Below are 17,041 nucleotides of genomic sequence, written 5' to 3' on the forward strand. Positions count from 1 at the left end.
AAAGCCACTATTTCCTCGTTTTTGTCTGGATGACCTGTCCATTGATGTAAGCTGGGTGAGGTCCCTGACTATTACATACCACTGTCAGTTTCTTCCCTTAACATCTATTAGTAGTTCCTTTAGGTTTAGGTGCTCCCAGATTGGGTGCGTTAACTGTTTGCAATTGTTAGATCCCCTTACTCAGTTGTTGGCTTTATCATTATGTAGTGTCCTTTGTCTTAAAGTCTGTTTTGTCCAGTACTGTAAGGATTGCTCTACCAGTTTCCTTTTCACACCCATTTGCAGGATAAAGGTTTTCCGTCCCTTCAGTTGCAATCTGCGTGTGTCTTTAGGTCGGAAGGGAGGCTCCCGTCAGCCCTGTATAGATGCATGTTGCTTTTTTTGTCCATTCGGTCACCCTGTGTCTTTTGATTGGAACATTTAGACCATTTACATTCAAACTAATTATTAATGGGCATGTACTTATTACCACTTTGTTACTTGTTTTATGGTTGGATTTTATTTCTCTGCTCCTTTCCTGTCTTGCTCTCTTCCCTTGTGGTTCGATGTCTTTCTTGAGTGATCTGCTTGATTCCTTTTTCTTTCTTTTTTGCGTATCTATTACCAATTTTTGATTTGTGATTACCATTAGGATGAGAGATGACATCCTGTGCATATAGCAAGTATATATTAAGTTGATGGTCATTTAAATGTGCATCCATTCTAAAAGCACTGAATTTTTACTCTCCCCCTTGCACATTTTATGTATATGCTGTCATACTTTTACATCCTTTTTTTTTTGGCCATTCCCCTGTTATAGGTATAATTGATTTTACTGCTTTTGTACTTTAACCTTTACACTGGGTTTTATAGGATTAATCTACTTTCATTATGTTTGTATTTACCTGTGAAATTTTTTCCTTTCCTAATTTTCTTCCTCCTCATGATGGCCTTTTCTTTCCAAAGAAATCCCCTTAATATTTCTTATGGAGCTGGTTTAGTGGTGATGAAGTCCTTTATGTTTTGTTTGGGAAACTTTTTCTCTCCTTCTAATTCTCTAAATGATATTCTTGCCGGGTGAGTATTTTTGGAAGTTTTTTCCTTTTAGCACTTGGAATATATCATACCACTCCCTTCTGCACTGCAAGTTTTATGCCGAAAAATGAGGGGAGAGTCACATGGAGTTTCCTTGGCATACAGCTGTTTTCTCTTGGTGCTGGCTACACGTGCTTGCTTCCTTCCCCAGATTAAGGACGTTTTTAGCTCTTATTTCTTCAGATAAATTGTGTGCTCCCTTTCCTCTCTCCTCTCCTTCTGGGATCCTCATAACGTGTCGCAGAGCTCCCTGCCCCTGTTCTCATTGCTGCTGCTTCTGTTGTTCAGCTTGCTTGCTCTCCATTACTCTGTCTTCCAGCTGCCCCATCCAGTCCTCTGCTTCCTCTACTCTATGATCGATTCCCTCTTGTAGCTTTTTAATTTCAGTTAATGAATATGTCATTTCCGGTTCTTTCTTATATGTGAGGATGCATTCCCGTCTCCATCTCGGGTTGTTTGGTGTGCTAGGAAAGTCTGCTCCATCTCCGGCACTTAAGAGCAGTGGCCTCGGGAGGGGGAGGTCCGTAGTGCCCCGTGCCTGTTCCCCAGCAGTAGCTGCTGCGGGGGGAGGTGGGGGGCTCTGACGTGTGTGGCGTGCACCCTGCTGCGGTGGCTGAGCCGTGTTTGCCTGCAGTCCGGGCGGCTGCAGCGGCCCACTTTGCCTGTTGTGGCCGGGCTCTAGGTTGTTAAGGGACCAGACCAGGGCAGCCTGGGGCTTGTAGTTGGAAGAAACCAGATCCCTGCCCTCAGCCCACTTGCCAGGGCTGTGGTTGGACCAACCCGCAGGGCACTCTCCCTGCCTTGTCTCCAAGAGCCTTTCCTTGGTGGGTCAGCTGTCCAGTCAGAGGCCTGCCCCTGCCTCCTGCTGAGGCTGCAGTGGAACTCGTTACCGTCCCCTCTGCCCAGGGCAGGTGGCAGGGCGTGTGCGCCCAGGAGAGTGCGGAGCAGGGGGTGGTGTTCGCAAGGCAGGTGAGGGTTTTTGCCCTGGTGCCTGCAAGTGTCGGGGGTCCAGGCTTGGGCAGAGGAGGAACGGTGCCGCCCCACCCCCGGCTCTTTTGCCCTTGCTGAAGTCTCCCAAAGATCACGTCCTCCCCAGCTCAGGTTCTGAGATCAGGCAGTCAGTCTTCCCTTACACGCCAGGTGCTTTTCAAACTGCTGCTTCCAGGCTGTATCTCAGTGGGGTTGTCTGGCAGGGTCTTTAAGGGTGGGCGCTCCATTTCCTATGGCCCTCGGGCTCTCCCCAAGCTAAGCCCCACTGGCTTCCAAAGCTTCCCAGGCTGGAGTCCCTGATGGAGGGTCCTCTCCCTTCTCGTGCTTGTGGTGTCCCTCCTCTGCAGCTGGTCTCACCGTCCCTCCTGCATCTCGGCCTTCCTGCTCTCTCCCGTGTGTCCTCCTGTCTGTGTCCTCCTGTCTGCCGCTCACCGTGGGAAGGCTGTGGTGCCCGCCGTCTTAGTTGTACCGACGTGGCTGTTACCTAGGTGTTTCCGTGGGACAAACCACCATCTTCCCATAAGTCCTCTGCAGGTCCCTCTGTTCTAAAGCCTCCATATTTGTCAGGGTGGCATGAAACGACCTTGGCCCTGGCTGGACGTCAAGAGTGCTCAGCCCCTGCCTCGCCCGGCCTCACCTCACTCTTGTCCGCAGCCCTCTCCGCTCCGGCGGGCAGCTTTGCCAGCATGGTGAGCAAAGGCCCTTGGAAGCGGACAGGCCTGGGGTCCTCCTGACTTCACCGTGTGCGCAAGATGCCTGTCTGTCCCCCGAGCCCACCTTGGGGCTCCCCATTCTCAGATGGGAACCGAGCTCCTGCGGTCCAGGCAGCTGGCCTGTGGCGGGCGCCCAGCAACGGAAACCTTGTCCCACCTCACCCTGAGCCTCTCTCCTGGTCTCCCTGCCCATCTAAACCGAGCACGGGCACTTTCAGGAAGGATCCCCCGCCTCACCGAGGCTGCCGCGGGTGGGCGTCACGGCACTCCGGGGGCCCTGCCAGCAGAGGACGCGCTCGAGCTGGCACAAGAAGGGCGTTCGGCGCCCGCAGCAAACGGGGCCGTCGGCCCAGCTGTGCCGGGGCCGTGGCTCCCACGTTCTCAGGGGGGACTCAGTGTGGCCCGATGGCTTGTGCGTCAAGAGCTGTCTACACTCTCTGCAGCAGGCCGCAGCCGGGCCGGGCCCTCAGCGAGTGTCTCGCTGACCCACCTGCTGGCCTTGGGGAGCAGCCGCAGCGCGTGTCCCTGAGGGCACTGGCGCTTGCCTTGTGCTTCGGGCCAAGGGAACGGCACTGGGGTCGTCGCGAAAGGTTTCTTCGGGTCCGTCCTCAGCAGGGGCCCTTCTCTGTGAGGGAAAAACCAAATTTCAGAAAGAGTTGTAAACACGTACACGAAGGATGGGAGAACCAGTGGTGCTGGACTAGGCCGTCCTCCCCGTCGGTGCCTTGGGAAGTGACGTCTGTTCTCACAGGGGAACAGAGTTGAAGTGAATTGCAAAGATACAGATTTTATTTATTTGGAAGAGAGGGAGCAAGCGAAAGCATGAGCAGGTTGTTGGGAGAGGGAGAAGCGGACTCCCCGCGGAGCAGGGGGCCTGATGCAGGACTCGATCCCAGGACCCTGAGATCATGCCCTGAGCTGAAGGCAGTCACTTAACGACTGAGCCACCCAGGCGCCCCTTAAACTGGCATTTTTAGAGAAACAAAAGGTAGCACTCCTCCTTCCTAACCTGGTTCTCATCACTTCTCTGTCTATAACATGGAGCGACACCAGAGAATGATGACGTCACTTTAATCCAAGACAGTGGTCGGAACCCCTGCCATTTCTCGGTCTCTGGTTCGTGCTTGTAGGCGGAGGGAGCCCCGCTCTCCATCCGGGGCTGGTCGTCTCTATATACCTCTGCACATCAAACTCCAGGCATCCTGAGGTTTTTCAAATACGTTTACTCAGACTTCCAGTTCCACTGCTGGCGAAGGAACTTACCAGCGCTATCAGCTGTACAGCCTGGTCCTAAGACAAAAAGCAGGAACACAGAGGCCCTGGAGAGGGATCTGATGCGGTCACAGTCTGGTGAGGAGCCCGCGCAGGGGAGGGCGAGAGAGCATCACTTCCCTCTTCTGCTGCTTTTACTCTGGCGTCAAGCTAAGTGGTGGGGTTACTGGCAGAAAAACCAGAGCCTTTATGCCCCGGGAAGTCAGAGAGCCGAGTTGAGAGCAACCTAAGAGGGGAAGAACTAGAGGGGAGATCCCCAAGTTGTCTGCCCACACCTCCAGCAGACCCCTCAGCCACACAGGCACTCTGTGGTCCTGGAAGCTGAGCTACAGATAAAAGATGTGAGCTGTGATTGGAACTTCTGCCCAAAAAACATTTTGAAAGGTCATTAAGTGCCTGCTGACACACAAGAAGCCACTCAGGGCGCCCAGATGGCTCAGGCCTTAAGCGTCCACCTTCTGGCTCAGGTTATGGTCCCGGGGTCCTAGGGTTGCTGCTGCATCGGGCTCTCTACTCCGCAGGAAGCCTGCTTCTCCCTCTCCCACTCCCCCTGCCTGTGTTCCCTCTCTCTCCATGTCTCTGTCAAATAAATAAAATATTTAAAAAAAAAAAAACAAAAAAAGCCACTCATGTGAGAAAAATAACAGAAAACAGAGGCTTCACAATTTGATATCCATAACAGGCATTCATAACGTGCAGTGTGCAAATAAGAAAATGCAGCCCTCTCTCAAGGGCAAAAGGCAGTCAACTAAGACCAACTCCAGCTAATCCGGATGTTAGAACTTGCAGATAATGACTTTAAAACAACCAACAATCAGTGAGGTAAAGGAAAATATATTCATAATGAATGAAAACTAGCAAATATAGAAATGATTTTTTAATGAAATGGAAAAAATAAAACTAAAAAAAAATCTCTAAAATGAAAAAAAATTATGGATGGTCTTCACAGAACGGAGATGACAGGGAAAAAGGTAAAAGGTAAAATTTAGTCGGTGAACTTGAAGATAAACCAATAGAATTTATCAAGTCTAAATAACTAAAATGTTTTTAAGGAGCACAGAATGTCAGACAGTCTAAGATGGGTACGATAGGAATCTGAGAAGAGAATGAGGCAGATAAAATACTGTAATCAAGGTCAGATTTTTCACCAGTGTGATGAAGACACGTTTATAACTTGGAGATGCTCAGTGAACACCAACCAGGACAAACAGAAGGCCTAGTCCTACCATAGTCAAATTACTGACCGCCGAATTAAAGAGCAGATCTTGACAGCATGAAACAAAACACAGTGCACACAGGGTAACAACAATTTGTTTTATGATTGACTTTTCATCAGAAACTACCAGAATCAGAAAACAGTGGAACAAGATCTTTAGAAACTCTTAGAGGGGAAGAACAGACTGTCAAACCAGAATATTCTCCATCAAGTAAAAAATGTCCTTTAAGAATGAAAATGAACTAAAGATATTTTCAGGTAAAGGAAACATAAGAATTCATCACCAGAAAACCTACACCGTAAAAAATAAAATACCTAATGAAATTTCAGAGGAAGTGGGTCTTTACATTTTCACGGATTTTATATTTTATATACAACAGCACAACATGAAATAATCTATGAAGAACTAAGGATGTTTACTGTATGCTACAGCAACAACTGAAGTACAGCTTTTATAAAATAGAAAAGATTGGGGCGCCTGGGTGGCTCAGTGGGTTAAAGCCTCTGCCGTCAGCTCAGGTCATGATCCCAGGGTCCCGGGATCGAGCCCCGATCGGGCCTTCTGCTCAGCGGGGAGCCTGCTTCCCCCCTCCCCTACTCTGCCTCTCTGCCTACTTGTGATCTCTGTCAAATAAATAAATAAATAATTTTTTTAAAAAATGCAGAAATTATCAAAGCAACTAAAAACAGACCCAACTAACTATATCTTAAGATGTCCGGTATTTCTTTGACATCCCTCCCTGGGCCTGGACTCAGTGACTCGCTTATGACCCAACTGGCCGAAGTGATGGTGCTGGACTTCTGATGCTAGTTCAGAAAAGGCAAGTCCCTCCTGCAGCGCTCTGGACAGGCCCAGGTGAAGGGAAACGGAGGCCTCCCGTCAATCCGCAGGACCAAATGGCCATCGTGGAGTGAACCATCTTTGTAAGCACATTCTCCCCTGAAGACAGCTAGAGCCTGGCCAACATCTTGACCCATGAAAGACCCCAAGCCAGAACTACTCATCTAAACTCTTGCTAGGGTGCATGGGTGGCTCAGTGGGTTAAGCCACTGCCATCGGCTCAGGTCATGATCTCAGGGTCCTGGGATCGAGTCCCGCATCGGGCTCTCTGCTCAGCAGGGAGCCTGCTTTCCTCTCTCTCTCTCTGCCTGCCTCTCTGCCTACTTAGGATCTCTGTCAAATAAATAAATAAAATCTTTTTTAAAAAAATAAATAAACTCTTGCTAAATTCCTGACCCACAGAAACTGAGATAATAACTTTAGCATTTTAAGCCACTAAACTGCTTAGAGTAATGTGTAATACAATAGGGAACACATACATGCACCTATAAGAGAGATCCTTTTTTTTTCTCATTGATACAAATTTTTAAAGATTCTATTTATTTATTGGAGAGTGCACGGAAGCCATCACAGAGGGAGAGGGAGAAACAAACTTACCACTGAGCAGGGAGCCTGACATGGGGCTCGATCCCAGGACCCTGAGATCATGACCTGAGCCGAAGGCAGGCACTTAACTGACTAAGTCACCCAGGTGCCCTAGTTGATAAAATTTTTATTTTTTATGTTTTTATTTACATCCCACTTAATATGCAATGTAGTATTAGTTTCAGTTGCACAACGGAGGGACTCAGCACCTCCATACATCTCTCTGCTTATCACAAGTGCACCCCCTAATCCCCCCAGCCCTCCCGCTACCCACCCCTCTTCTGGTACCCATTCGTCTGTTCTCTATAGCTAGGAGTCCGTTTCCGGGTTTGAAGAGACATACTTGAAATACAAAGACACAGGTTCAAAGTAAATAATCAGAAAAAGATACACCATGCAAACAGTAAACCGAAGAAGTCTGGAAGAGGCAAGTGATTAGAGCAGCCGTTTCACCGAAACAAGATACATGGATGGCCAGCAAGCACGTGACCAGATACTGTACATTATGAGTCATTAGGAAAATGCACATTGAAATCACACCGCCATACCACTACACACCTATGAGATGCCTAAAATTGAAACGACTGACCGTACTCAGTGTTGACAAGGATGTGGAATGACCAGAAATACCAGACACTGCTGGTGGAAACGGAAAAATGTCACTTTGCCAAGCAGCCATTTCTTAAAAAGTTAACACCATAACTCCCCTAGGATTCCAGCATGCCCCTCCTCGGTGTTTACCCAGCGCAGAAATTTGTACACAAATGCCACAGCAGCTGAACTTATAACAGCCAAAAAATGGAAACAACCAAAACAAACCTCCTGGGCAATAAAAATATTCCTAAGGCATCCTCTCCAGCGTGGAGAAAGCTCAGAATTATTATGTTCAACGAAAGAACCTCATCCACTACCAAAAACACTTCCATTGTGAGGATTCATTGCTATAAAACTCCAGAAAATGTGAACTAAACTCATCTATAAGCAGAAAAAGCAGTCACTGGGTTGCATGGGGAAGATGGGACTCTTACAAAAGGCCACTGAGGAAACTTGGAGGGCACGGGTATGCTGGCTATCTCGACTGTGTTGACAGCATTATGGGGATACACAGATGTCAAAACTTGGCCTGTGCCCTCTGTAAATGCAGTTTACGCCTGCCTTCTATTTTTACATAAATGGAACTGAATCAAGTATTTTTAGAAGCAAGTAGTAGCGGCCTCTCAGAATGCAGTGGTAAAAACTAAGGGATGTGTATAGGTCGGCTGATGTAGGTATCAGCCCTGTTCCTGCTCTTAGCCGCTCATCAGCTGTGACACACTAAGTAAATGGCTTCATGTCTCCAGGGACCTCCGTGTGCTCGAAATTATCCAAGTGATAGATTCGTAAGTTCGCTCAGAGCTCCCGATTGGAGAGTGTTTCTGTGTCTGTAGGAAAGAAGGCTGATTTCTATTCTCCTTTGTTGCAGATTTCCAATGCACACAGTCAGCAGATGGACGACCTTTTTGATATCCTCATCAAGAGTGGAGGTAGGTCACAAATCACATCAGACCCTGTCTGAGTAGCCTTTTATGACAAGTTTCTGAATGTTTTCCTGTAGACCTCACGGCCTATCTTGGAGTAGTGAGAAATGTATTCTAATCCCAACCAAGTTTACTGTTTTCAATTAGGACATTAAAACAACTTATAAATGGAGGAAAAGTTACTCTTTCAGCTTAAAACAATAACATCGTGTTAGATCTTATCCATAGATCTATGCCTGCTGAGAACGGACTGTCTCAAAACAGCCACATAGAGCCCCATTTAAATTCCACGTTGAAAACTTCAAAACCTGTCCCATATGTAGATGACTGTGTGGGGTGGGGACGAGAGCACTCTGCTGCGCTGCGCACACTAACGTCGTAACAACCACGTTACGTCGCACAGGCCCTTAGTATCTTGGTGAAAATTTAAAGGCAATTTTAACGCACCTTCTACATATAATTGAAAATCTTGGACTTTATAACATATCATCTTAGAAAGGGATAAAGGTATGAACCACACAGACGTACATTCACAAAGTCAAGGCTATCTCTACCTCAGCAAATGTATCTTTCAAAATAGGTACAAAAATCAGTATTTTAAAATTGAAAACACTGTTTTAGAATAAAGGATTCTTACATCACCTTGATGAAAGAGGTTTTATTCTGCTTTCTAAACAGTGGTAAAAATTTCTCCGTTCATAGCAGGTACTGTTTGGTTTTGAAGACAAGAAATTCTTGATGCTTAACTATAGCTCTACATGAGCAGTTTTTTTTTTCTAAGAACTACATTGGCCTTACAAAATATGATATATTTATGCTCTGGAAATAAATAACCGTTTCACGGCCTGATCTTAAGGTTTGTTTTTTTTTTAAAATGCATTTTGCCAAAGACTTTTTCTAAACGATTAAGCAGAGTAATTTTTACAGCCCAAACTTAGAAATGAAAATGTGACATCATCAAATGAGTTATTTTCTACAAGGACTTCTTTTTTTTTTTTTTTTAATTTTATTCATTTATTTAATAGAGGTCACAAGTAGGCAAAGAGGCACACACACACAGAGGAAAGGAAGCAGGCTCCCTGCCTAGCAGAGAGCCCGACATGGGGCTCGATCCCAGGACCCTGGGATCATGACCTGAGCTGAAGGCAGAGGCTTTAACCCACTGAGCCACCCAGGCGCCCCAGGACTTTTTTTTTTAATGGCAAAGTATCCACTGAGGACATTATCTTACTGTGAATGAACACCAGTGATAATGAAAACAGAAATGTAAAGAATTGATTCTGAGGCAGGTTACCTAGCACTGTCAGCTTTCAGCACGGTTCTAGAGCTGACCGCAGGAAGGGACACACAACAGACGTACACAGGACACACGCAGGGAGTCAGCACATGAGTCCACACGGTCGACGACGCATGCGGAGGCACGGGCGTGTGAGCTCCTTCACGTCCTTCTGCGTCCCAGTCAGAGTTCCCACAGCTCTTAGCAAATTCGTTTCTCCTCCCGTGTTTGCATAGAAATGAAACCAGATACCCATCAGAAAGTAAAAAATATTCAAATATGTGTATCTAAATGAAAGCTGGAATCCAGAGCAGATGGTGGCGCATTCCCTTTCCACCTGATCCCGCAAGAACGCATCATTAGTGCTAAGACATCTGCCAGAGCGTCAAGGTTTTAGGTAAACTCAGAAAACAAGCAAACAGGTCAGAAAAATAAGGTCAAGGTCAGAGCAGTGGTGTGTTAGCTTTAACTTGGGAGGAAAACAAGACAGCATCGTATCTGTAGAACTTCCTGCAGAACGTATATGGCTGACGGGACATGCGGTTCGGCTGTCACGATAACAGAAAAAAGACTAATTAGATCTGCCGTGGTCTCCGAATGCACTTCACATCTGCACAGACAGGACACCCACTTAGACTTTAAGGGTGGCGACCACAGTGATGGCAGATCCACGGTTCCGTGTCTAAAGCCTGAAATAGTGCAGAACAAGGACCCAGAGATCAAATAATCAAAATAATAAAGCCATCAACTCCTGCCTGTTGGCGTATAACTGCATGTGATGCTTATCACGCTTACCGAAAGGGAGAGAAAGTGTAACAGAATGTTATAAATTTCAGTGTCCATTTAACTCAAAATGAGCCATCCTCCGCTAGGTCACCAAGGACCATAGCTGACGAGTAGCGCTGCCGTCCTCCTACCCCTACGGTGGACGGTGTCTGAGTCCTTGCCCAGTAGTGAAACAACTCCCCTGGTACTTGACAGAAATGTGTAAAGAGCACTGAATCGTTACTCACTGATCCCTTCAATTGCTTTGCACAGAGATCTCCCTCCCTATAAAAGAAGAGCCGTCACCCATCTCCAAAATGAGACCGGTGACAGCCAGCATCACCACCATGCCGGTCAACACAGTGGTGTCCCGGCCACCTCCCCAAGTCCAGATGGCGCCACCCATCTCCTTAGAACCCATGAGCAGTTTGTCCGCCAGCTTGGAGAACCAGCTAGAAGCGTTCTTAGATGGAACTTTACCTCCGGCCAACGAAATGGCTCCACTGCCGAGCAGCAGTGAGGACAGAGAGCCCTTCTCTCTGATCGAGGACCTCCAGAACGATCTGCTGAGTCACTCGGGTGTGCTGGACCACTCACACTCCCCCATGGAGACTTCCGAGGCCCAGTTTGCCGCCAGTACGCCCTGTCTGTCACTGGACCTTTCGGACTCGAACTTGGACAACATGGAGTGGCTGGACATCACGATGCCTAACACGTCAGGACTCACTCCCCTCAGCACGACCACCCCCAGCATGTTCTCCGCTGACTTTCTAGATCCACAGGACCTGCCGTTGCCGTGGGACTAACATCGCCGACTTCTCGTTCGAGCCTATGTCGTTTCAGAAGATGAAGATCATTCTCCAAGGTCAGTTTTTAGAGACAGATTCAGAGTTGCGCTGTTGCATTACAATATGTTGTCACGGGAAGAGCGGATAGATGGTCACAGCCTGGAAACCGAGTGCGAACACATTTCACGGCGCCCAGCAGTGAATTTCTCCAACTTAACAGCACAGGGCCTTCTGAAAAGTCACTGGTTACAGAAGACCCACCTGTTTCTCCAGACTTCGGCAGAGAACGAATAAAGACATCCAGAAGAGGGACGTGTGCGGGAGAGCAACACGAAGATGCTCTGGCCGTCCATGAACTACATTTACGCCTCCGCGGTCACCTTCAGACCCGACGCTAAAGGCAAACAGCTCCCCTCCACCGAGGGGACAGCGGCCCCTGCATGCGGCCCGTCCCAGCCACGACCGGAGCTGGGCTGCGGGCGGCAGAGGCCGGGGAGGGCGCCCGCCCAGACAGCGGCCACTGCGGACTTCTGCTTCCGTTCGGAAACCAACATCGTTTATCTGTGTCGTCGTTTTGGGATTTGGGGAATCTTAACCGTAGCTTCCAGGTTTCAGTTTAAGTGGGAGATCCTTCACCGTCACCAGACGACGTCTCCAAAACACTGTCCTAAACCATCCACTGTACAAAGTCCTCGTGTACGGATAACACTGAAAATTCTATTAGCAACCCTCGGGGTTCAGTAGGTGGGTTTTAATGTGTATATGAGACATCTGTATATCCACCCTGACGTTGTGATTTGTACAGCCTACATTGGGGTAAGGAATTGCTAGCCAGCGCTCCTACTTGTTTTAAGAACTCGACTGTTTCTAGAGTCCCTGAGCCATGTTTTTTTCCATATTTACAGAAATGCTGACTGATTTTCAGGTAACCAGACCCATCTCACAGAACAAGGAAGGCTCAGTGTAAAATATCCTTCTGAGCTGTTGAGTTGCAAAGAGAGGGCCGAGGAGAAGTGTGCCAGGAGCCCCAAGTGTTCCCGCGGGGGTTCCGGGGGGGAATCTGGGCAGGCTGGCTGCGGGGCCCAGCTCTGACCACCTCTTCTCTGCCGTTTTCCCCCGACGGCATCCTTCAGGCTAGTAACTGGATGTCATACCCGAGCTCTCACTAGGTTATCAAGCCGAAGAGGGAAAAACTGGAGGTTTACTAGTCATTGTTTTATATAGAAAAGAAGTTATCACCCATTTGCTGAGTAGTTCCTTAAGAATTTTCTAAGATGCCAACTATCACAGGACTTCCAGAATTATCTCAAGCTAGTCATTTAAAGTTAGGACAAAATGTAAATAACTTTTCTGAAAAAAACAAAAAAAAACCCTGAAATCTACCAAAAAAAGTGTGAAGGTGTTTGTTGAATAATCTCACCATGGTCTGCACCTCACGTTCTGTAAACCCAAGGGCCAGGTTGCTTTCTCTGCGTCCTTAAATGGTGATGTCCCCACGGTGACGTGCCCGAGCCAACCTGACCCACTGCTTGGAGAGAATCCGCGCATCACGGCTGGGTCTGCGCTTTGCCTGAGCACCGATCTGATTTCGGTTTGTAGATCCTCCACGGGAGGAAAGTTTGCTTTTCCAGGATTCGGCCAGAACAAAGGAGCCCTCCGTTAACTGGCACTTCCCAACTTGAGAGACGTCTGAAGCGTTCGGGGCAGAAGCGGTTACGCTCGGTGTGGTCTGAGGGAGCAGTTTCAATGCTCAGAAACTGGCAATCCAGCGCCTGGAGTCCAGTAGCCTGGGTCAGCAGGACGCCGCCGTGGGAGCAAGCCCAAGAGAGTGTCACCCCGGGGGGACGCACGGCCCCAGTGCATCCCTTCCAGAAGGGCCTGCGTCCGGGAACCGGCTGCCTACTGGGGCAGGTACTTGACTGGGCGTGGTCCTGGCCGTGGGTTTTGTCTGGGGCTCACCTGCTCCGCACGTGGACTCTGGGCTTCATCTTCACTCAGATTTCAGTGGCTTCTCAAGTGCACCCCAGATACCAGTGGGACTGCGGGAGGCAAGTGACCAGCTAGCGCCGTGGACTCTTGCTTGCTATTTTCACCATCTTGAGTGGTGCCCGAGATGCTTTCCCAGCCCTCAGCATCCCCGCTGCTTTTTCAAACTAAGGCCGGAGACATGCCGCGGGAAGGGTGCTCTCCAGAAACGCACTGGAGCGCAGACAGCGCCGCCCGCCAGCCTGCTTGCTCTGGACTGGGAGTTCCTTCACGCGTGCGTCCAGACCCTTTCGGACGGGGCTTCCTTGACAGGAAAGGCGAGGAGCCTGCCGACCCGAACTCCACCAGCCCCCACCCGCACCATTCCGCCGGGCCCTCCCATCCTGGCGTGGGCGGCCGGCCTGCGGGGCACCGGGCCTCTGTGTTCAAGATGAGACGTGCAGCAGGTGACATGACCAAAGACCGTGCTGTCCTCGAGGCCCCTCTGACGGGACTGTCTGCGTTGTCACAGCCGTCAAAGCACAGGGCAGGGCGGCCAGGACGCGCGCATGTGGTGTAGACGTGGGGGTGTGGCCCGCCGTCTTGCACAATGTCCCATTGCCAAGGAAACAACCATCTCCTGGACATGCGCTCTCTCCCATCCAGTCTGACCTCTCCGAATATTCCGGAAACACCGTCGCATGGAGCTTGCGACGGGGTATGCAGGGGTATGCAGGTGCCAGCTCCTGTCCTCCCGGCCGGGAGGAAGGGCAAGTTGCCCCAGAGCTTCCCCGGGCTTTGCGAGTCTAGGGGCGGGGGGCTACTGTGTACATTTCAGCAGCGCGCGTCCAGGGAGCCCCTCCGGGCATGTTGCTGGGGGTTCACTAGCGTTCTTCCAGAATTGTGCAATCTACTGTACAGTACTTGCCACATATTTGTACATAGATATATTCTCAATTCGTGGGATTTCTTGCTCAGATACTCTGTGTTTTATAGGACTATTTTTATAATACTAGAGAGACCTTATTTAAGTTTCCTTTTTAAAAAACCCGGTTCTGTGATCCGTGTAACTGACACTTTAGGAAGTGCGATTTCAGGAGGCAGTCTGCGGCGGCCCCCGGGCTGCTGCCTGCTGAAAGCAAAGCCACGGTCCTCTGCTAGCGCCCCGGAACTGTGCAGTCCGCAGCCCCCAGTGATGGGTCAGCAGCCTGTCCCCCCTCTACTCACCAGAGTGGACTCAGGCTTCCTCTGCCCTCCCCCCGCCCCCAATCATTCCAGGCCACCCCACGTTCTTCAGCGCCCGTTCCTAATTCCCAGGCTGAAACCAGCCGCAGCAGCTGGCCCAGCAACTGTCCCCACAAGTGATGGGACAGTCCCTCTCCTGTCCACAAACGGGTGGGGCCCGAGAGAAGTGCAGGGCAAAGGCGCTCTGGCCGGCACAGCCCCCAAAACCCCTTCAGGCTCTTGCCGGCAGTCACTTGAGAGGGGCAGCCCGCTTCTCCAGGTCCACACACAACCCTCCCTGTTCTGTCACCCCTCTCCGCACACACGTGTCTCCCTGACCCCCCGCAACACAGCAGAACACCGCACTGTCCGCTGCCCTGGAGGCCACAGAATGAGCCCAGGGGATCCAAGCACGTTAACTGGAAGGGCTGCTCCGTCGGGGAGCAGAGCTGAGCAGGGCAGGTCTGTGTGTTTGCAGAGCCTCCTACCGTGTCCTGGCTCTTCCGCCAAGCGCTGCGGTCACAACTGGAAAGTAACAAGACGCGGCCGTTCTTCGCCCTGTCTCCAGCCCCGCTCCCGTGCACGCCTGTCCGGGCCACCTGTTCTTGGTGAAGTGACTCTGTCTGCAGGACCACAGGGAGGCCGTGCGTGCCACCACCACCACCCCCCCCCCGCTCCCTCTTCCTTGCCGTATCCGGTGAGCGCCAGCGGCCCCGCGGAGCCTCTCCCTGTGATCTGGGTGCGAGGCCAGGACGGCCCAGAGCACGTGTTTACACAGAGCGCTTCCCCCGCCGCACCAACACATCGCTGTGCTCCGCGAGCCGCGGCCGGGCGGTGTCCCCGCTCCCGGACAACGGGATGGCCATCTCAGACCAAAGGTGCTCTCTGGAATCAGAATAGGTCCTTGGCGATAATCCACGCAGCTTGTCATGTTCAAAAGAGCTTTGTGCCAACCACTAAGACAAAGCTTTAACCAAGTTCATAGAATCACCGAGACCCGTTCACCATTACCTCTCTACGTTATGCTGTAAGGAAACTGGCTGACCGGGGAGGAGGAGGGAGCATTGAGGAAAGGGTTTAGTATCTACCAAAAGTACTTAACCTCAAGTAACCAATAGTAATGCAAACTTGCTTTAAAGGAACCAAAGGCATTGCCAAGTATTTGCCAAAAGAAGGCACTTTTTATTTAAAATTTGAGACTAACGATATCTCAACAGTCAGTCCCAAAAAGGTAATAATCCATTTAAGGTTATAATTTTCACAAAGGTGTAGATATTTCTCTATTGTTTTCATGTAAAATAGTATAGATTTGTTTTGTTGGTTTAAGAATAATACATATTTAGTAGTAATACAGTTTCTTCCTAAGTGCAGATTAGTTTCCTTTTTTCTTGCTTGCAGTCGAAACACAGCGTGATAGGTGTTTCTCTTCTTATTTTCATGGTCACATTACGTCTTAGCATCTCACTTTGTGAAAACAAGGAGAAAGATACCAACCTACAGAGCCCCGCTTACTAAAGCACTAGCTTAATGAACAAAAAAATGACGGCAATTGGGGGGGTCCATTCATGTATTGCCTTTATGTTGTTTTTTAAAAGAAAACCATGATGCCTTTGTATTTGCTGTTTGCACCCCTGAAATCAATTCCGTATCATGTTTGGATGCCATACATTTGCACATGTACTGTACATAGTAACGCATACTGTATTTTTATATGTGTGCACATTTCTCATCAGATCTTTTGTACATAGTGGCAGTATTGTAGCCGGTCAGGAAACGTTTGATATCTCAGCAATTTTGCATTTTTGTGTCTCAAATAAAAAACATTTTGATGTACGACGGTTCTTGCTGTGCTGACGGCGGGCCACACCCTACGGGCCGGGGCGGGCCACGGTGGAGCTGGGTGTGGGCGGGGGTTTCGGAGGAGACCCCCCCCCTTCGGAACTCGCCCCACAGCAGCTGGCCACGCACAAAACCAGTAGCCTCACCGAGGCGAGCTCTGTGGCTCACACATCGAGGGGGCCAGCCTCCCCCAAGGCCAGGAACGGGGGATACAAAGGAGAAGCCGGGACTGGCTGAACTTGAGTATGACAAGATGACACCAAAGTCATGTTCGTTCTCCTACAAGGGGAAGGGAGCCCTGCAGGGAGCGTGACAGAGCACGGCGAGCGCGGCCGCGCAGGGGAAACCCGCACACTTTGGTAGCAATCGGGCCGCCAACAAAGTTCCCCAGACGCCCAGAGAGTCCTTCAGTGGAACCAGGTTTCAAAAAACTATGAGGTGTTTTTATCGACCATAAAAATGGTCTTTAGAATTGGGTCTTCTTTTCCTAAAATGGCATTTCATTTTCAATCTAGGAAAGTGGAAGCCCGTGGTGAAGAGACAGTTTTGAGGGAAACAGCATTCTATTTTCCTCCTCAGTCTGGTGAAATACAATGCCCACCAGTAAACCAGATTGGCAGCCAGGGCTTGCGTGTCGCTGTCCGTGCCGCCCGCAGACCGGGAGAACAGAAAGATCACGAATTACCTCGCTACAGCCCCAGGGCCGGTCTCTGCGATGCTGAGGGACCAAGACAGCAGCCTCAGCACATCTGTGGGTCCGTGATGTTCCCAAGGGCCTAAAATGTGTCACCACATCACACATCACCAGCCAGTGTCCCCACCCCGAGGGGGGGAGAGAACGCTGTCAGAGGGAGCAGGGCAGGTGCCCCGCCTCGGAGGAGAGGCCGCGGACAGCAGGGGGCTCTAGGGAAGGTGCGCGGCCCACACGGCACGTGCACACGGAGAGGACGTTCCAGGCACAGAGAACAGACTGGGC

At 49.8% G+C, this 17,041-nt stretch overlaps 1 protein-coding gene across 5 annotated transcripts in view; it reads left to right on the plus strand.

The window, feature by feature from the left end:
* MRTFB (myocardin related transcription factor B) overlaps nucleotides 1-16,059 on the plus strand; it is a 184,610-nt gene extending 168,551 nt beyond the window's left edge. For all 5 annotated transcript variants that reach the window (XM_044233088.1, XM_044233091.1, XM_044233089.1 and 2 more), the window contains 2 exons: nucleotides 8,154-8,214; nucleotides 10,523-16,059. In XM_044233088.1, the coding sequence (XP_044089023.1) occupies nucleotides 8,154-8,214; nucleotides 10,523-11,055 (594 nt within the window). In that variant the 3' untranslated portion in view covers nucleotides 11,056-16,059. The remainder of the gene's footprint in view (nucleotides 1-8,153; nucleotides 8,215-10,522) is intronic.
* Nucleotides 16,060-17,041: the final 982 nt, after the last annotated feature.

The sequence above is a fragment of the Neovison vison genome, chromosome 14 (genome assembly GCF_020171115.1).
Source record: "Neovison vison isolate M4711 chromosome 14, ASM_NN_V1, whole genome shotgun sequence".
In the NCBI taxonomy this organism is placed as follows: Eukaryota; Metazoa; Chordata; class Mammalia; order Carnivora; family Mustelidae; genus Neogale; species Neogale vison.